Here is a 21,639-nt window from a genome sequence, read left to right on the forward strand (position 1 = left end):
AGAGGTAAGAGCTCCCTCTGCTGGCTTGGTGACAAGCAGTTTCTGAACATCTAGGTTTCCCAAGTTAAGTGTGATTGCTAATTCCAAAGTATAACTGTGCCTTTTGTTGTAGGGTTTCTATAGCACCTATGCATTTGAATAACACTTGTATGCTAAGTAGATCAAGGCTGGAAAAGTTCTTGTTCTAGCTAAGTTCCTGTTCTGTATTTGCATGCTTTTGTTTTATATTAAACATAGAATTATATATTTCACTTTTCTGGACCTTAGTTAGAATTTCATGAAGACTTCTTGATGACTACAGTGACACACAGGCCAATCAGAAGAGTGGCTTGTGAATAGTAAATAGAAAGGCCAAAATTTACATGTATTTTTTTTTACATATACTGAATATATACAGTATATTCTTGAGGACATTAACATCTAAAATGAAACTCCAAAAAGGAGTACAATATGAGACATTTAACAAAATCTATTCTATTACACTTGTCTCATCCTTGTGTTGATGATACAGTTAGAGATCCCACCAGTCTTTCTTATGTATTCATTACCACACATTAAGTGATAGATGATCAAAATACCATAAAGTCACTGGTGATGTGAGTACCCATGACTGCACTATTTTGCCTCCTAAGTTGATGAAAGCAAAGTTCACACTCTAAATTTACACTCTAAATAAGATTATTTTTACATGTCTCGATTCAACATGCCATGGGACAATCCACGTGAAAAATCAAGCCAGCTCGTCATTGGACTTTCATTCGTTGGATAGACGTTGCTTTTGTTCTAAGGGCACTTTGGCCTGTATAAGAGTCAACGGGAAAGCAGAGTCAGTGTTCTGGACAGGGCCTCATCATCTTTGGCGCTTCAATTGCCTAGAGCTGTTTGTGATCCATCTGACCTTGCAGCACTTCTGGACTGTACTGCAGGGCACTATCTTCTGCATGGACAATACTATGATTGCGTTGTACATCAACCACTGTTACAGCTCACCAATAACTCTTTTAGAGTCAGATGCAGTTCTGGTGTCCAGATTCTGGGGAGCTCAATCGTGCAGCCAATCTGCTTCAATCCTGAGATGATCCAGCTAATTTGGAGTCGATTTGGAGAAGCCCAGGTAAAGCTGTTGAGTTCTTGCGAATCCTCCCACTGCCAGCCACCAGCATAGATCTAGCTCTATGCAAGTATGCATTTCCCCAGTGAGAACAGCTTGTACAGACTTGCAGAAAAGATTTCCAAAGATGCTTGATTGGAGTAGTGCTGAATCCTTTTGAGCTGCTGGGGTTAGTCGAGCTTAGTTCCTAAAAAGACAGCACTCCTAACCACACTCACTTCCATTAAGCATTTATGGTGAGTGAAGAGTGCCTTGTTTTCTGGACTGGTCAACTCTCACATCGTCCTGAAACCCTGGCCTGGATATGTGCACAATGTTCCCACTACATATTTCCGCGATCAAGTGGAGAACCTGCAAGCCCTGTCCCCGGAAGTGGCAGAACCAGCCAAAGGCTAGCCGTACTGCCTCACTTGTCAGCACCATGTCCAGTACGTTCCTCATACAACAAACTCTGGATGAGTATCCTCCAGCACCCCCTCCAGGCTCAGTACTGGCGTTGCTTTCCAGTTCTCCAGTCAGCCCCCGTCTTTAGCTAGGTGTCCATCTGGCTGATTCCCTACAGGTAATCCCATATGTGTATTCTTCTACTGTAAGGTTTTCTGCACACCAACACTCAATTTTAAGCTACTATGATAGAACATGTTTATGATAGAACATGGGAAGCGGCTTTGGGAAAGCAGCGGCCATCTTGGGAAGCGGCTCTGGGAAGGCGGCGGACATCTTGGGAAGCGGCTCTGGGAAGGTGGCGGCCATCTTGGGAAGCGGCTCTGGGAAGGCGGTGGCCATCTTGGGCAAACAGATGTATAAGAGGCGAGGCAATAAACAAAATCCAGAAACAGGCGAAGGTCAGGTCAGGCAGCAAACAATCAGAATATCGAAAGACAGGCAGGGTCAAAACCAAGAGAACTAAGACTAAGGAAAACTCGGGAAACAACAATAGAACAGGCGAAACAATGCAACCTCCAGGTGAGGGGCCTACAACAGTCTTTATAGTCCTCAGACAGGAAGTAGCAGCAGAGGGAGTGATCGCAGATCACCCAGAGGTAAGAGCTCCCTCTGCTGGCTTGGTGACATAAAACCGCCTGACCTGACCTTCGCCTGTTTCTGGATTTTGTTTATTGCCTTATACATCTGTTTGCCCTGTTTGACGCCTGCCTGTTTTGACCATGCCTTCGTTTAATAAAAGCCTGCATATGGATCCGCACGCCTCAGGCCCCTCATTCGTGACATATTTAAATATTTTTTATGGATAAAAACAGACTTAAGCCAACAAAAGACTTTTATTTTCCAAATGTTTTTCAAAAACTTTGTCCCTTTTTTTCTTTTTTTTTTACAAAGCTTTATACACAAATCCATGAATTGCACACTTGAGATGCCCTTTGAACAGCAATGCTGGATTTTTTCAGCATGGATTCTAGGTTTTAAATCTGATATATTTACTTCCACTCACACAATAATTCTAGTTTCACCCCATCCATGTATTTACTGCTGGATTTATGTATATATTTGTATTTTCAATTACTCTTAATGTGTATTATTATATTTTATGTTATTTAGAAAAAAACATTATTTTAGAAATCAATGGCAAACTGATCATATATAAGTACTCTTCAAAATAAATCATCATAATTCATGATTCCTTCTACCCATAGGATCAAACCCACATGCTAACAAGTTAATCAAGATTTTTGTGCTGCAATAAAGTCAAAACAATGTATTTATGTTTTATGTTATATGTTACAGTTTTTGATTGATAAGGTGTTGGTGAGGCCAGAGAGGGTGCTCACCTTGTGGTCTGTGTGTGTCCTAGCAGTCCCCTAATAGTGACTATTAGTTTATTAGGTATAAAATGTTAACAATCTACATAAACCATTACATGAAGTCTGTAATCTCTCTAATGCTGGATTTTAAATCTACAGAGCTGTCTTTGCAGATGTGTCTTCCATCTTAATTGGTGGCAGGTAATCTGACGGCTCTTTTTTCTCCCAGTCGAGCAGCAGAGGTGGATTGTGTAAAGCCAGCAGGCAGCCGACCTTGTAACATTCATCAGCCAGCTCACACAGAGGGTCAGGTTGCTGAAACAGTTCCAGATAGACAAACTGATTAACAATTAATGATTGAATATCTTGACATTTTATATTTTATTGTATTTTGTATTTTTCTTTACCTTGTACATGGTCTGGAGATTTCTAGCCTCTTCATGAAATATTATCATTTGCAGATTTTGGAGAGCTAATTCAATGTATTTAAGTTTCTTAAAAAACAAATCAATATATGAAGAGTACTTTAATGTAACTTCTCTTTTGATTATATTTTTAATTAATATATAATTTATATATATATATATATATATATATATATATATATATATATATATATATATATATATATATATATATATATATATATATATATATACACACACACACACATATATATATGAAGTATTTGCAGCTCTGTACCTTCTTTTGCTGTTTTGTATTTTTGTCTTGTGTTTTTACTAGCTCTTGTTTTTCACCCTCCTCTGTTTTATGGTCAACTTGAAAAAAGGATAGAAAATCTTTCTTTTCAGTCATGTCTTGTTGAGCTTTAGTGAAAACGTCCTAAGAAAGACAATACAGTGTTAGTTTATGTAGATGTGACAGGTTCATCTCAGAAAACAATCTTTATGTAGGAAGGGTAACTCTTCTGATCTAAAGATCCTTACCTTCAGCATTGCTTTAAGCCTTTCCTTTTCGTTTGTTTCATTTATGGTTTTGTCTGTCTTTGATTTCTTTTTAATTTCCATTATATACTTTGCCAGCATTTGTAATCTCAATTTATCATACATCTTCTTTAGCTCTGATTCTCTACAGGGATTATTAAGGTCCTCGCTTAAAGCTCCGCTGCTTCCCATGTCGACAACTGCATCAGAAGCCACCCTAAAGAGAATAAACAAAACATTTTAAAAACCATGCAGTCAAAAAACCTTGAGCAACTAAAATGCCGCTATTACAACAACAGCCAACATCGTCACATTAAAAAGGTCTTTGTGTGGTTAATTAGTTAATAGAATTTATTTATTTATCCTTGTCAAAATGTGCTACGCTTCTAATTTATTAATTAATAAAACAAGTTTCATTAGATGCTTTAGCTTTTTAAATAAATTTGCTTATGTAATGTTACTTTACGTTGTTGCATTATTTTATGTGAAAAGTAGAAGATAATAATAATAATAATAATAATAATAATAATAAAAACAAATTTTTGTGATTAGACTTAGTCAAGGATGCCTAAATTTTATTAATAATACCAAGACCTTTTATGTGTTTATATGTTTTAAAATGGTAGCGACTGTGGCTTTTTATTGCTTAAGTTTTTATTGCTTTAAGTTTATGTGACTAGTTTGTCAGCAGGGATTATGTATGTTTGCTCACGATCTATCTGTAATGTAAAAGTGAGAGTTGCTAAAACGCATTTTAAATATGCATTGGTTTGTTTTGTGAGTCAAAGTATTGTATCCCCTATTAATCATTTTGATTTCTGGGTCCCATGTGTCTTTTATACATGTATGATGATGAAAAAAAAAAAAATCCAAAATGATCTCGGCTTGCTGTGCGGACCAGGCCCTCGGTCCTCGGTGTCTCCTGATGCCGAAGGCCGGGGAAGAGGACGCTGCAAGCGGTGTTCGAGGAAACGGAAGCGAGGTAAACGGGCGGGTGTCCGTGCTAGGCTAACCACTAACCCTAGCCGACGGGCACTCCCCTCCATCTTTCTGTCCAGCGTCTGTTAACTTGACAATAAGATGGACTACTTTCGACTTCGCTGAGCTACAAGGCGTGAGTATAGGGATTGCTGCGTCTTTGGCTTTATGTAAATGTGGCTCAGTGACAGAGTTCCGGACACCGCCATTCAGCTAACCGGGCTAACCGTATTTCGTGCTGACAGAAATGTTGCACTGTGCGCTAAGACTTGTGGTGGTGGCGTGTGCGTTTATATCAACACGGAATAGATCTTGTTTACACAAACATTCCCAGCACGTATCGTACGGAGCCCTGCCCCCACCTCGGCTACTCAGACCACATCTCTGTCATGTTGATTGCAGCATACAGACCACTCATCAGATGCTCTAAACCGGTTCTGAAACAGATTAAAACCTGGACAGCAGGATCCATCTCTGCTCTTCAGGACTGTTTTGAGTGTACAGACTGGGAAATATTTTGGGAGGCTGCAACCAATGGCGATTCCATTGACTTGGAGGAGTACACATCATCAGTGACTGGCTACATCGAGAAGTGCATTGCTGATATGACCGTCTCCAAGACCATCACCACACGTTCTAACCAGAAGCCGTGGATGAACACTAACGTACGTCCTCTCCTGAAGGAGCGAGACTTCGCCTTCAGAGCAAAGGACCGGGCAGCTCTAAAAACAGTGAGGGCCAAACTGTCCCACGCTATCAGAGAAGCAAAGCGCGCTTATGCTAAAAGAATCCACGGCCACTTCCAAAACAGCAGTGACTCACAGCGCATATGGCAGGGCATTCAAGCGGTCGCCAACTACAAGACAACTCTACCTGTCTGTGATGGTAACGCCTCCCTACCAGATGCGCTGAATGACTTCTAGGCATGTTTTGAGGCACAGAATAAAACAACGGTGAGGAAGTCCACCCCTCATACCAATGACCCAGTACTCTGCTTCACCACAGCTGACGTGAGGAAAACATTTTATAGAGTTAACCCACGAAAGTCTGCTGGACCGGACAACATTCCAGGCAGAGTACTAAAGGAGTGTGCAGAGCAGCTAGCTGAAGTCTTCACTGATATCTTCAATATCTCTCTGAGCAGCTCTGTCATTCCGATGTGCCTCAAAACAACAACAAGTGTCCCGGTGCCTAAGAAGTCTGTGGTTTTCCGGCCCTGTCGCATTCACACCAATTGTGATGAAATGCTTTGAGAGGCTTGTACAGACTGTGCAGCGATGCACAGCTCCAATCATATAATCAAGTTCGCTGATGAAACGACTGTGGTGGGTCTCATCAGCAAGAACGACAAGTCTGCATAATGAGATGAGGTGCAGCAGCTCACAGCAGTGTAGAGCCAACAATCTAGTCTCTGAATGTCGACAAGACAAAGGAGATGATTGTTGACTTCAAGCAAGCAAAGAGTGACCATTCTCCACTGTCCATGGACGGGTCCAAGGTGGAGATTGTCAAGAGCACCAAATTCCTTGGTGTTCATCTGGCGGATAACTTCACCTGGTCACTCAACACCAGCTCCATCACCAAGAAAGCCCAGCAGTGCCTCTATTTCTTGAGGAGGCTGAGGAAAGCTCATCTCCCTTCACCCATCCTGACTATGTTCTATAGGGGGACCATTGAGAGCATCCTGTGCTGCTGCATCACTGCCTGGTTTAGGAATTGCACCGTATCGGATCACAAGACCCTCCAAACTATAGTGAGGACAGCTGAAAAGATCATTGGCATTGCACGTCATCTTTATTGTTGTGCACTTCATATTTATTGTTGTTTGTATTTTTTTGTTCTTGCACTAATTATGTCTTTGCCTTGCACTAATTTTGTCTTTGCACTGTTTGCACTAGTTTGCACACTGAGTTAGCACTCTACTCCCTTGCTGTTTGCACTAGTCTGCACACTTTGCACTTTATGTGGCTAAGACACTGTCTTAGCTCAATATGTGAGTTCTTTTGTATTGTGTTGTAAGTGTGACTCCATGTAGCACCAGGTCCTGGAGAAACGTTGTCTCATTTCACTATGTACTGCACAGCTATATGTAGTTGTAATCACAATAAAAGCCACTTGACTTGACTTGATATTAGGAGGATTTTCTTAAAGGGAGCTTCAATTTTCTAAATGATGTGTCATTAGTAACCCTTTTAAATAATTGATTATTATTTTTACAAATTTATCAGAAAAATTGTGTTTTACTCTATCACAGTTGTGACTGGTGGGATATGAGTAATGAAATCACATATTTATGCAGTCATAAAAATTGTTACATATTCTACTTCAGCTATTTTAAACAGTTTGATTATTTTCTAATTGTTTACTTTTTTTTTTTTTTCTCTTCCTATAGGCGCAAATCACAGCTTGTGAAACTGAATGTTAAGTTTCCGATCTAAGGACAGGATAGTGTTTTAAAATAGTGTGAAATTTGAAAGTTGCATTTTAAAAAAAAGTATATTATAAGAAGTATATTTTAGATCTATGAAATGAAACTCATTAGTGTCATGACCACACATACAAGGAAGAAGCAGTCATTGGTTAAGAGTGTTTATTTCTGGTCACAAGTAACGCGTTCAAGCAGTGATAACTTCAGACGAAGGCAGTAGTTCAAGTTCATAGTAATCTCCAATACCAGTAAAGTACACGTTCCTTAGACCAGGCTTGGGTTTTGTCTGTTGACCGCTACTAGAATAGTGGTATAACCTTGTGATGGAGTCAGTGGCGTAGTACACTCCAATGTGGGTCCAGGGTTGGCGAGGGATGGGTAAAGGGTGGAGTTTACCTTCGGGCAGATGACGTGGTGTTGTGATGGTGGCGCAGACTGGGCATCCTTTCACGTATCGTGTAACTGCGGCAGCCATGTCAGGCTACCAATATTTCTGTTGGAGGAGCGAGAGGGTTCGCCTGCTGCCAGGATGTCTTGAGCCTGGTGACGAATGTGTATTTTCAAGCAATACCAGGTGTAAGTGAGAGAGGACATAAGTTAGACCTGGTGGTACATTCTGGGGAGCAGGTTCTTCGAGGGTGGCAACTCGAATCTCTTCAGCAAGTTGCCATAAAAAAAGAAGCAATGAATATTGAGGGTGGTAACACGGGCTCAGGCAGGTTCGAAGTAGGTTCTGGGGAGAACATGCGAGATAAGGCATCTGCTTTATCATCTTTGTGCCCCGGTTCAAGGTTCATCAGACCACTGAGATAGTATAGCTCCATCAAGGCTGTAATAAAGGCTGTAATTCTTGATAAACCGTCGATAAAAATTGGCGAATCCAAGCAAACATTGCATCTCCTTTACTGACTTGGGTTCCTCCCAGCCGGTCACAGCAGGAATAAATTGTGTTCTCGGAGATGTTGGAGAACCTGCCGCACATAGGTTTGATGATCGGGTAAGTTGCGTGAATATATGAGAATATCATCAATATAAACAATCGTGAAATTGTGAAGGTAATCTCTGAATCTCATACATAAAGCTATGGAAAATGGACGGACTATTGGCGAGACAATAGGGCATGACCTGGTATTCGTAGTGACCAGCGGGAGTAATAAAAGCAGTTTTCCATTCACCCCCCTCTCGTATGCGGAATAAATTATAGGAACTTTGGAGGTCGAATCTGGTCGAAGCCTGTCGAAGCTCCTCTAGGACTGGAGGAACAAGGGGAATTGGATAGGCAAACTTGATTGTGGCTTTATTCAGCACCCGATAATCGATGCATGGACGGAGTTCCCCGTCCTTCTTGGCCACGAAGAAAAAGCTGGAAACAGCTGGGGATGTGGATGGTCTGATAAACCCCTTTTGGAGGGCTTCACGGTTGTACTCATGCATAGCTTCCTGTTCGGGATGAGATAGGGGGTAGACTTTTCCATGGGGTAATTTGGCGTCTTGCAGAAGGTCGATACTACAGTCCCAGGGCTGGTGAAGTTTTAGGTGAGTGGCACGTTCCTTGCTGAAGACGTCTGCAAAGGAGTGGTACACTGAGGGGATGTGAACAGGGATGGTGGTTTCTGGACTTTCTATGGTGGTGGAATGTAGTCGGATAGTGTGAGCGGGAGGTTCGACATTGTGCTTAACTACATGATGCCCATGACATCTACATTCCGGACTCCATTCCAATATTTCTCTGTTACTCCAGTCAATGGTAGGATGGTGTTGGATAAGCCAAGGTCTACCAAGGATACTATCAAGGAACAAGGAGACTAATCTCGGGTCCGATGGGTAATCTTACCCTCGCCCAATGGTAAACCCTGGATGGTGGTAATCTTATACCGTATTTCGTTGGGTACAGTAGGTATATGGTTATTGATAATGCAGTGGGAGGAGATTAAGTTACTTGCCGCTCCGGAGTCAACTAGGACATGTACGGAGAAAGTATGGGAGTTAACGACCAAATGGGCTTTGTTATGAGGAATTATGGATACTGAGGAATTAACTGAGACGGTACTCACCAATGGTCGAGGCGGACGAACGGGGCATCTCCTGATCATATGAGTGGCTGCTCCGCAATAGAGACACAGATGATTTTGTATATGGTCTTTCTAATGGATCCAGCTGTTAAGAGTAGGTGCACATTGGTTCCTCGGTATCAAAAGCAGGTACCCACTGTCGGGAAAGAGAGTGTGGAAGCGTTTCCTTAGGGGAGCAAGCAGAGAGATGTGGTGACACGCTAATGGCTTTCTCAAGATTAGCATTGTCATCATAAATGCCATTTGTTTTCGTAGATGTGATTCCATCCACTGGAAGCTGCTAGGGTGCGGAAATAGAGTGTGTACTCGTGTATGGAGGTAGAGCCTTGCTTTAAAGTGAAAAGTTTGTCATTTACTGAGAGAGGAGTGAGAGTGGCTCCAAACACTTCTTTAAAATGATCGATGAACATTGTCAGTGAAGACATAACCAGGCTTTTGGCATTCCATAACCCATCCTCCCATTGTAAAGCCCGTCTGGAGAGAAGAGAAACCACAACGGCGATTTTGGAGACTTCCTTGGCAAACCGATGGGCGTTAGCCTCAATGTAGAGCAAACACTTTAGAAGGAAGCCTTGACAACTTCCTGGATTGCTGGAGTACGCAGCCGGCCGTGCTCCAGGTATATCTAACGTTGGACGTTGTGACTATGGTGATGTGACTTTTCCAGATTTCCAGACATTGACCAGGGAATCTGAGGAATGCACAAGCTAGGATAAGAGTGTCCATGTAACGCTGATACCAGCCGACAAGGAAGTGACTGAGGTGAGTATAAGTAGTGTGCACGTGATTGCTGGTACAGGTGGTGGTGATTAGTATTGGGGGGATGGTTCACGGGTGTAATGAGTCTCTAATTGATCGGGTGGTGACGTGTCATGGTGATTGTTACTGAGGGAACGTGCCGTAGCTGTGACATTTAGCAATAAATTTAAACCATTTACAAACAAGGTCAGACCACCTAAGTGATGGATTTATCAGTAACCTCTGAGGCAAAGTATCATATTAGCATAAGGTACATTGTTCAGTTCACTTATCAGATGTGTTTTTTTGTGAAAAGAAAACAGGCAATAGGTTAAAGCTTGCCGCAAAGCCCCAGTAAAAGTAATTACTATGAATTATTGACTGTAAAAAACATTAATGTGTGAAAAAGTAGGATGGGTTTAATTATTTACTGATAAATTATTGTTTTCTGAGTCCATATCACAAAGATGAGTTTCCTGACTTTACATCTCCTCATAGACATGTCTTTAAATGGACATATAAATAGACATGTCTCTGAGAGGTTGGTTTGTTTGTAGCTCCGTGCAGCGTCGCTCTTCAATTTATCACCTCTAGCGATCAAAATATAATTTAATTGTCTACATACCGTTGATACTATCAAATTAATCTAACTAATTCAACTGCTGTTAGTTCACTCGCTTTAATCTAAAACTCGGCGGTGAGTTAGTACTCGTTAGCCGATTCACTTTCGCTCCCACCCGCGTTTTCGTGCCCATTGTTGGCTTCTTTCCGCTCCTGTTCATTTGTTCCTCGCGCTCGTTCGCTCCGTTTTTCACAAGTTCATCAAAACAAGAGTGGTAAGTGAATCCTCAATAACTTACGGTGAGTAAATGGCTTCTCCTTGCATCGTCACTTGCACCGCCTGCCACATGTATAGCTTATCCTTCTCTGTTAGCGATCAGGGATTCACGTGTGATAAATGCAGGGAAATAGCTAGGCTGACAGAGAAGGTCTTAGAATTAGAGACACGCATCCAAACTCTAATTGAGGACAGTAAGAATGCGAAGGCTTTAGATACTGCTTTGGATGCAACTAGTACAGTGAATGATGTACATTGTTCGGTTCCAGCATTAGAGCCCGTGCAGCAGGGCAATTGGGTGACCGTGAGGCGGGCTAGTCGCGGGTCAAAACACCGCTCTTTCGTTCCGATTAGAACATCAAACAGGTTCTCCCCACTCAGTGATGCAACCACTGAGAAACCTGATCAAAGTGCTCTAATAATTAGCGATTCTATTGTACGGAACGTGAAAATAGAGACACCAGCCACCGTAATCCAATGCTTACCGGGAGCCAGAGCGTCTGACATCCTGTCAAATTTAAAAGTGCTGGCTAATGCTAAACATAAATTTCGTAAAATTGTTATTCACGTCGGCGCTAATGATGTTCGACTTCGCCAGTTGGAGATCACTAAAAATAATATTAAAGAGGTGTGTGAATTTGCAAACACTATGTCGGATAATGTAATATGCTCTGGTCCCCTCCCTGCTTACTGGTGTGATGAGATTTACAGCAGACTGCTGGGTCTCGATGGCTGGATGTCTAAGTGGAGCCCGCAGAACAACATAGGCTTTATAGACAATTGGATGAGTTTCTGGGGCAGACAAGAAAAGAATGTTGAAAAGAGATGGTCTTATATTATATTCATATTATTATCATATTATAGCTCGTCTGCTGCGTTCTCAAAACTCTGGCCATTTGATAATACCTAGAATATCAAAATCAACTGTGGGCGGCAGATCATTTTCCTATCTAGCACCTAAACTCTGGAACAATCTCCCTAACTCTGTTCGGGAAGCAGACACACTCTGCCAGTTTGAATCTAGATTAAAGACACATCTTTTTAACTTAGCCTACACATAACACCCCAACATACTTTTTATTATTCAAATCCGTTAAAGGATTTTTAGGCTGCATTACTTCGATGAGCTGGAACCGGGAACACTACTCCTAAAATACGATGTACTTGTGACATCGTAAAAAGAATGGCATTTACGCTAATATCAGTCATGTCTCTTTCTCAATCTGTTTTCACAGTTTGTATCCAGACTAGATGGTGGATCAGCAACCAGAGATTATGTTCATCAGAGACCAGAACACCTAGAGGCGCCCGTGGACAGATCACCAGATCCTGATGCACACACACACACTAAGTCATTTACACTATCTGACACAGCTGCGTTTAAATTGAACTGGAAGTTAAGTGCTGGGCATCCAGTCAGAGGAGAACTGACCCCAACTGAGTCTGGTTTCTCCCAAGGTTTTTTTTTCTCCATTCTGTGTGGATGGGGTTTTGTTTCCTTGCCGCTTTCGCCTCTTGCTGGCTTTGTTGGGGACACTTAACTTCTAGTGATTATCGTCGAATTGATTACAGAGATCGTCTCTGCATTTAATAACAAATTGTTCACTCTCGTCATTATACATCCCTGTCATTGTACTCTTCTACATTATACTGTACAGTGCTTTGATGCAACCTGTGTTGTTAAAAGCGATATATAAATAAAAATGATTGATTGATTTAAAGAAGAATCTTATAAATTATGATTAGACAATAATGAAAGAGTTCCCTGTCTGTCGGTCACTACGAGTTATGCAACAACAGACTGGGGTCTTGCTTGGAGCTCTGAAAAAGAAGGCCAATGAAATTTGGCAAGTGGGCTTTCCCACGTGCCTCTAGCCAGCTCTGCAAGGCATCTGGACAGTCTGTGGAAGTCCAGCCAGAATGTGCTGTTTTTACTGTTTGTCACTGCACAGCTTTCGGTATGCCGGTGACTCCGATGGTGCCACTCGTGAGAACCTGGTTTAGTTTGAGAACCTCCCACGTTTAGTGGTGTTCTTGAAACTTCTGTGGCAGTCCGGAATGAGGCAAGCCCTGAAGTGGAGTCTGTACGTGAACTGGTGTTCTCTGTAAGAAGACCCCTGCAGATGCACAATTGGAGTAGTGCTCTCCTTGCTGCAAGGAAGGTTGGATCGTAGGCTGTCACCCTCCACCTAAAAATGTATGAGTATTAACCTCATCATGATGCAGTAGATGGTCGGTCTTGAGGAAGCACAATCTTGTCGTGAGGTTCCATCAGGGAACAAGGGATACGCTAGTAACTGAGACATTTTGTTTTTGATTTTTTTACAGTGAGTGTGAACTCATCAAATTGGACAACAGAGATAAAATGTGAAGACCTTTTAGACTAAGTTTACTTTCGGTCTAAATGTACTAATGTTTTCAATATGCTGCCGGCCCGGACGGCATCCCGGTCATGTTTTAAGGAGCTGCACCGATCAGCTAGCTGGCTTACCTCCATTTTCAACGAGTCACTCGGTCGATCTGTTATCCCAGCGTGCTTAAAAAAATCTGTCATAGTTCCTGTACTGAAGAACAATAAGCCTTCTTGCCTGAATGACTATCGACCTGTTTCCCTTACATCTCTAGTCATGAAGGTCTTTGAGAGGCTCATTAAGAGCAACGTCTGCCCTTCCATCCCTGGACAACATAGACCCACTACAGTACAGTTTGCATACCGTCCCAACAGATTCACAGAGGACGTTGTATCTCACATTCCGCACTTCACTCTCACCTATGTCGATAAACCTAGAAACTATGTCAGGCTGTTGTTGATTTACTATAGCTCAGCCTTAAACACCATTGACCCTCAGAGACTGGCATCCAAACTTAGGAACCTTGGTCTGAATTCCTCCCTCTGTGACTGGGTTCTGAACTTTCTCTCAGACAGATGTGTCTTAAACCCCCTACTCTTTCTTTATACACATGACCGTGTCTTCTCTCACAGCTCCACCTCCATCGTCAAGTTCACAGACGATACAGTTGTACTGGGCCTCATATCCAACAACAATGAGGCAGCTTATCTTGATGAGGTGGAGAAGGTAACAACATAGTGTGAGTCGAACTGTCTCTCTCTGAATGTCAGCAAAACCAAGGAAATGGTGGCACACCGGTGGAGAGAGTAAGTAGTGTAAAGTACCTAGGAGTACACGTCTCTGAGGACTTAACCTGGACTCAGCACAAACAGATACAGGTGAAGAAAGCCAGGCAACGTCTATACCACATGAGACAACTGAGGAAATTCAGGATCCCACCTGGGATTCTGAAAACTTTCTATACTGGTGCAATAGAAAGCGTACTGACTCAGAATTGTTCGGAATTGTTCTGTCAATGACCGCAAAGCCCTTCAGAGAGTGGTTAGCTTAGCTGAATGCATATCTGGTTCTGTTTACTTTCTCTGCAAGACATTTACAACAGACACTGTGTAGTCAGAGCTACAAAAATCATCAAAGACAATACACACCCTGGAAATCCTCTCTTCTGTCTGCTGTACTCTGGCAGACGATAACGCAGTCTGTTGGCCAAAACAGAGAGACTCAAAAGAATTTTCTTCCCCCAGGCCATCAGACTCCTCTGCACAGACAATTGCTCCACTATAAGAACTGAGATATTATAATGCCATCGCTACTATTGCATCTGCACTTTACTAACATCATTTGCACATTTGTTTTTAAAATTGTACTTGAATTAAGTGCTGGGTGTCCGGTCAGAGGAGAATTGGCCCCAGCTGATTCTGGTTTCTCACAAGGTTTTTTTCCATTCTGTATGGATGGGGTTTTGGTTCCTTGCCGCTGTCGCTTCTGGCTTGCTTTGTTGGGAACACTTAACTTCTAGTGATTATACTGTAGTCGAATTGATTACAGAGACTGTCTCTGCATTTAATAACAAAGTGTACATTTTTACATTTTATTTTCTTGTCATTATATATTGTTATAGGATGTATATCTTTTGCTGTATTTATTTATTTTACATTCTACATTTATTCCATTTTCTTATTTTGCCACACTTTTGCACATTTTTGGAATGTACCAGAATAACATTTCAATACAAGTTGTACTTGTACAAATGGTATGTAACAAATAAAATCTTGAAATCTTGAAAATAGTTGCCACCGCCATATACACAGCTATGGTCAACATAATGTTATAACAACATATTTTATAATACTATACCTTGCTTGGAATTGCTCAAATTTTGTCTTGTACTTGTCACATTCAAGTCTACAAATTGAAAATATAACAATTAACAATGGATGATTTCAAAAGATATTAGTTTGTGATTTTTAACTGGAAATATTCTTTTTTATTTGCATAACTGGATTTTAAAAAATGCTATTATAACTGATTAATATGCTCTTTTTAAGTCTACAATAGACTGGGCTATCAGATTAAATAATTAAATTACTTTAGATATTCAAATATTTATGAAAAAACACATATAATTGTCACACACTGTTACAGTAATATTCAAAATTACTTCAGTTTATATTACCTTATTTGCTCCAAATCCTTTTCGTATCTGTGTATAATGCGTTTGAAGAAAAAATACAAAATGTATCAAGTAATGCAATAAGGTGTGAAGGATGATCATCTCTTTTTAACATTTTTTCTCAGTTATTGTGTTTTATTCTTAAAGTTATCCCAATAATAATTTAGGAGAATGTCTTATCAGAGCTAATCAGGGCTCCAAGCAAGACCTCAGGCTGTCATCATGACTTAACGTCTCTATTCCCTCCATCAGGAAACAAGGGATACGCTAGTAACCGAGACATTTTTGTTTTTGATATTTTTACAGTGAGTGTGAACTCATCAGATTGGACAACAGAGATAAAATCTGAAGAACTTTTAGACTAAGTTTACTTTCAGTCTAAATCTACTTGTCACGTCTTTGGACTTTGTTATTGTTTTTGTCTTGTGCCATGTGTTCTGTATACCCACTTTAGTTAATTGTCTTTTATTGTCTTCAGCCATGTGTAGTTCATTTTGTGATTTACTTGGTGTATTTAAGTCCTGTGATTTCAGTTCTGTTTGTCCGATCTCGTCTTTATGTGCGTGTGATTTTGACCGATCTGCCTGCCTGCCTGCCTGCCTGCCTGTATTTATATTGTTTCATTAATCTCTGAGTAGATTAAAACGCTTTATTTACCCTTATGCTAGTTGTGTGCTCTCCTGCTTACCACACCCGTGACACTACTAATGTTTTCAGTATGCTCAAATAGTTCCCACTGCCAGATACACAGCTATGGTCAACATAATGTTATAACAACATATTTTATAATACTATACCTTGCTTGTAATTCCTCAAATTTTGTCTTGTACTCGTCACGTTCATGTCTAAAAATTGGAAATATAACAATTAACAATGCATAATTTCAAAAGATATTAATTTGTGATTTTTAACTGGAAGTTTTCTTTTTAATTTGCATAACTGGATTTAAAAAAAAAGCTATTATTATGCTATTATAACTGATTAATATACTCTTGCATAAGTCTATAATACACTGGGCTATCAGATTAAATATTTAATTTAATTACTTTAGGTGTTCAAATATGTATGCAAAAACACATATAATTGTGACACACTGTTACAGTAATATTCAAAATTACTTCAGTTTATATTACCTTATTTGCTCCAAATCTTTTTCGTATCTGTGTATTATGCATTTAAAGAAAAAAGCAGTAAGGCGTGTAGGACATGAGGTTTATTCATCTTTTTAAAAAAAATTCTCAGTTATTGTATTTTATTCTTAAACTTATCCCAATAATAATTGCATGCTGTTTTAGTTTTACCTTTCCCGAAGTTCATCAATTTTCTTGTGATGTGGACAGGTTTCGGCTAGATTCTCATTACTTTAAAGAAAAAAAAATAATCAAAAGTTATTATATTATATATAAAAGTTATTACAAGTTTACCATTTCATGCATAAGATTAATGTCAATAACATGCTCATGACCTACTTTTTTCGAATTTATTTATTAAATAGTTTGTCAGATTTTCACCAAAATTGGCTCAGATCATCTTCAGACCATGTTGGCATACAGTTATGAAATACAAGTTGATTAGTTGATCTGTTCTCTAATAGCATGTGAACAAAGTCTGCAAAAAGTACACAAAATGGATATGAGGCAGTATTTGCGCTGTAGTCTGTGTATTGAGGCCAAACTATGAGACAACCTGCACCTGGTAGCAAAGTAAAAAATAGATATTTTTGCTTATAACTTCTTAGAGGTTTGTCTAAATTTTGTAGTAAAATGCTATATTTCATAAACACATGGACATATCATTGCAAAACATGTCATAAGTCATCAGCACCTTGCCCTGAACCAGCCTGGAATGTTTTGAGCCACAATGAATTTGTTTGCTCATTGCTAAACTGAGCGCTGGAGTGGGCTACCGCCGTCTGGCAACCAGATGGATCCTCCTTCCCCACCTTTGCCTTTTTCCTCAAGCGGTTTCGCGAGGTCTTCAAGCACCTCAGCGAGGGCCACAACGCCGGTGAACAGCTGCTCACACTCACCCAGGGAAGGAAATCTGCCGTGGAGTATGTGCTATCCTTCCACACCCACACGACACATACAAACTACTTTTTTTCAAGGGTTTATGTACATTGCTTCAGTCAGAGTTGGTTTGCCGGGATGAGCTAAACAAATTTTCCTAAATAAATTTATTGATCTGGCTCGGTGCAAGCGATCCGGCCCGTCAATTATCAGCCATCAGAGACCGCGGCAGCACCCAGACCTATGCAGTTAGGTGCCACCCATATCACTACCGAAGAGCACAAGCGCAACATTCAGAAGCATCTGTGCCTGTATAACTGTCCAGTTCACCCAGCCAAGACAAGATTGATGAGTACCAACAATCAGGGGCAACCGGGAACTTTATTTCTCATGCTTTTGTGAAGCGTTCTCAGATAAAACTAACCCCATGTCACTCCTCCTTGACAGTGAACAGGGCAGCGGCGAGTTGCTAAAAATTATTGAGGAAATGCCACTTCAAGTAGGCAGTTTTACTCCACTCTAACAGCCATCAAGTCATTCTCAGGCTCAACTGGCTGCACGTTCACGACCCACAAATCTCCTGGAAAATTAGACAAATTCTGCAATGGGACGCCTACTGCCAGAACCACTGCCCAACAAAATTTCCACAAGCACCAATTACCGACTCGGCGCTTTAGTACCAATGACTCTGACGAACCAGCACTACCCACCATTTACGCCGACCTCCGCCTTCAATAAGGAGTGAGCCTCCCAATTACCACCTCATCGACCCACAGGTCTATTGATCTTATCCCGGGTACCACGCCGCCCAGAGAGTATTTGCCCTATCTTAACCCAAATCTGAGGCCATGAATACCTACATTAAGGAGGAACTGGCTTCACCCACATTTCTACATCCACCGCCTCGGCTGTTTTCTTTTTTGTAAAGAAGAAAGATGGTGGCTTGTATCAACTATCGGGGCCTGAACGATATCACCATAAAATTTCGTTACCCCCTGCCTCTAGTCTCAGTCACTCTCAACCAATTCCGCTGGGCCAAGTACTACACCTAGCTAGATCTGCGCAACGCATATAACCTGATCCGCATTCAGGAAGGTGATGAGCGGCGAACTGCCTTCTCCACCACAAATGGTCACTATGAGTACCTCGTCATGCCCTTCAGCCTTTCCAACAGTCCATCCGTGTTTCAATTGTTCATGAACGACATCTTCAGAGACAAGTTAAACCGCTTGGGTGATTGTGTACATCGATGACATATTGATTTGCTCCGTCACTCTAGAGGCTCATGTCCAGCATATCGGAGCTATTCTGTCCCGCCTAATTCAGAATTGACTTGTTGTCAAAGAGGAGAAGTGTGAGTTCCACAGCACCAGCACATCATTGCTGGGATACATCATGAGCCATGAGGGAGTGGCAATGGATGAAAAAAAAGTGAAAGCCGTGCTGGAGTCGCCAAGACCCCAAACTCTAGCAGAACTTCAACAATTCCTGGGGTTTGCTGACTTCTACTGACGCTTCATAAACAATTACAGCATTATAGCAACTCCTCTCACTGTCATGACCAAACGACAATCCAGCCGGCAAATCTGGTCCCCTGATGCCATGGAGGCCTTTGAGAACCTGAAGCTACACTTCACGTCAGCCCCTATACTACGACACCCAATCGAGAAGAACCCTTCATTGTCGAAGCCTACGCTTCCAGCACAGGAGTAGGAGTTTTGTCGCAGCACCATAGAAATCTGGCCGAAATGTATCCGCACGCTTTCTTCTCTCACAAATTGTCGGCACCAGAATGCAACTACAATGTAGGAAATCATGAACTCTTTGCCATGGAATGGCGATACTGGTTAGAGGGGAAACTCACCCCTTCACTGTAATAACCGATCACAAGAATCTGGAATACCCACACAAGGCAAAACATCTTAACCCTCGCCAAGCGCGGTGGGCCCAATTTTTCACTCGTTTCAATTCACTGTGACTTACCGACCAGGGTCACAGAACACCAAGGCCGAATCCTTATCGCGACAAACGAAGTAAGTGATCCACCCATCGAACCTGGGAACATCCTCCTGACTGTATGCTTCTAGCACCCTTCCAATGGCACCTAATCACAGAGATCAACCACTTCAATCAACAAAACACCACCCCAGGGTGTAATCTCTGTACCTGAACCGCTACGCCAGCGCCTGTTGTCTCAGCTCCACCACACCCTGAGCTCCGAACACCCTGGGATCACTGCGACACTCCAGTTGGTGAGGAATCGCTACTGGTGGCCCACTGAATTCCCTGATACCATCAATTCATCCAGAACTGTACTACCTGTCAGAGCACCAAGTCTCTTCGACAACGTCCAGCTGGATTCCTTCAGCCACTGCCTCTACCCCGTCGACCCTGGTCACACATTGCCCGACGACCCTGGTCACACATTGCACGACGACCCTGGTCAGACATTGCCCTAGACTTCTTCACTGATCTGCCCAACTCTCAAGGCAACGCGACCAATTTCACCATTGTGGACCGTTTCTCTAAAGCCTGCCGGTTACTATGGTCTACCTGAGGACATTGTACAGAAGACAGAGGACCCCGGTTCACATCCCAAGTATGGACCGCATTCTTCCAACACCTCAACGTTAATGTTAGTCTCACCTTGGGTTACCATCCACAATCTAACGGCCAAACCGAACCCCTCAATCAGGAAGTCATTAGTTTCCTCCATTCCTACTGCCAGCAAAAGCCCCATGACTGGAGTCGTTACCTCTTCTGGGTTGAATATGCACAAAATTCCCTGCGTAAACCTGTGCCAGTGGGCTTGACTCCATTCAAGTGCATCTTAGGATTTCAACCCCCTTTGTTCCCTTGGTCATGAGAGCCAACCGATTTACCCTCAGTCATAGACTGGCTTCAACAAAGCGAGGAGGACTGGAACCGCGCTCACATTCACCTACAGCAAGCCACCCATCGACAGGTGCATCAGGCCAACCGTCATCGCCGACCCAACCCTGTATACACCCCAAGCCAGTGGGTGAGGCTTTCACTTGAGACTTGCAGCGGGGGCTCTGTTACGCTGGAGGTTACCGGGCCATCTCCTCCGCACCACCAGAGAGAGGCCTCACCAGAGTATTAACCGGGCTCCATTTCCCTTACTGCCTCTTACCTGGGGCTGATTACGCACATCTGTCCTCTGCTCTCTGATTGTTCTCTGCCTGCCCCTGACCTTCTGCTCATCTTTTCTGATTTTTGGATTGTCTCCCTTGCTTCTTTGCCATCGTTTTGACCCGATCTGTACAACCACTCCAATAAAGCTGCATATGGATCCCACTCAGCCTAGTGCTTCATTACAATCTTTGCACAAATAATCTTAAAGTAGAGTGTTTGAAAAATTCATCACTTAAAAGGGTATTCCACCCTAAAATGAATTTTGTCTATAAAATATTTCAGTAATTAAAATTAAATGATATACTTTTTTCTTCTTATACCTTTGTTGAAGTTTTTCATTTTCCTTCTCCTTTGGGATCATTACAGCTTGTTCCTCTTCACTTAGAAAACAAATATAAACAACTTTTAGTATGTCTTGTTGATGAATAAAAATTGTACAATTTCATAGATAAAAAAACTATGTAAACAGCATAGTGCAACCAATAGTCATGTGGTGTAACGTCTCTGCATAAATACATCTAAAGTAAAGTTCTTGTAGAGTTGGACTTCATGACTTAAAAGCATACTCCACACAGCTTAAGCTATACTACTTGAAAGCCAGGAGGCTTATACCGGTCCCATTGTCTGCAAAGTAATTATCGCTGATAAGTCACAGAAAAGTATATAAAATGACATAAAACAAAACAAAACACACGTTCCATCTGTGTGTTGTTGTTGTCTTGTTCAAATGATGAATTATATAACTAAAGAAATTAACAATTTATTAGGAGAAGCTGTGCAATTTTTACATTTTTCATCATGAAAAATTTTTTTTTCTTTTACCTTTCTTGACATTGTTCCTTTTCCTTGTTACCTTGGAGGACTTCAGCTGTTTCAGCATCACTAAGAAAAACAAACAAAAACAACTTTTAGGATGTCTTAATGATTCATAAAAAGATTATAGTGTCATACAACAAATTTAAACAACACAGTTCAACCAATAGTCATGTGGTGCAACATCTTTGTTACGATGGAGGTTACCGGGCCATCTCCTCCGCACCACCAGAGGGAGGTCTCACCAGAGGCCATGAATACCGAATAC

At 41.5% G+C, this 21,639-nt stretch overlaps 1 protein-coding gene across 28 annotated transcripts in view; it reads right to left on the reverse strand.

Annotated features, from left to right (window-relative positions):
• Positions 1–2,372: 2,372 nt before the first annotated feature.
• LOC122331542 (cilia- and flagella-associated protein 251-like) overlaps positions 2,373–21,639 on the reverse strand; it is a 37,150-nt gene continuing 17,883 nt past the window's right edge. For 8 of the 28 annotated variants that reach the window (XM_043229042.1, XM_043229032.1, XM_043229031.1 and 5 more), the window contains 12 exons: positions 21,381–21,440; positions 20,879–20,938; positions 16,695–16,754; positions 16,527–16,553; positions 16,191–16,238; positions 15,397–15,423; positions 15,078–15,125; positions 14,369–14,419; positions 3,819–4,032; positions 3,574–3,714; positions 3,279–3,365; positions 2,373–3,186 (listed from right to left, as the gene is read on the reverse strand). In XM_043229042.1, the coding sequence (XP_043084977.1) occupies positions 3,025–3,186; positions 3,279–3,365; positions 3,574–3,714; positions 3,819–4,032; positions 14,369–14,419; positions 15,078–15,125; positions 15,397–15,423; positions 16,191–16,238; positions 16,527–16,553; positions 16,695–16,754; positions 20,879–20,938; positions 21,381–21,440 (985 nt within the window). In that variant the 3' untranslated portion in view covers positions 2,373–3,024. The remainder of the gene's footprint in view (positions 3,187–3,278; positions 3,366–3,573; positions 3,715–3,818; positions 4,033–14,368; positions 14,420–15,077; positions 15,126–15,396; positions 15,424–16,190; positions 16,239–16,526; positions 16,554–16,694; positions 16,755–20,878; positions 20,939–21,380; positions 21,441–21,639) is intronic. The other 20 variants (XM_043229050.1, XM_043229039.1, XM_043229028.1 and 17 more) reach the window with 13 other exon arrangements.

This window comes from Puntigrus tetrazona, unplaced genomic scaffold (assembly GCF_018831695.1).
Source record: "Puntigrus tetrazona isolate hp1 unplaced genomic scaffold, ASM1883169v1 S000000001, whole genome shotgun sequence".
NCBI classification, from domain to species: Eukaryota; Metazoa; Chordata; class Actinopteri; order Cypriniformes; family Cyprinidae; genus Puntigrus; species Puntigrus tetrazona.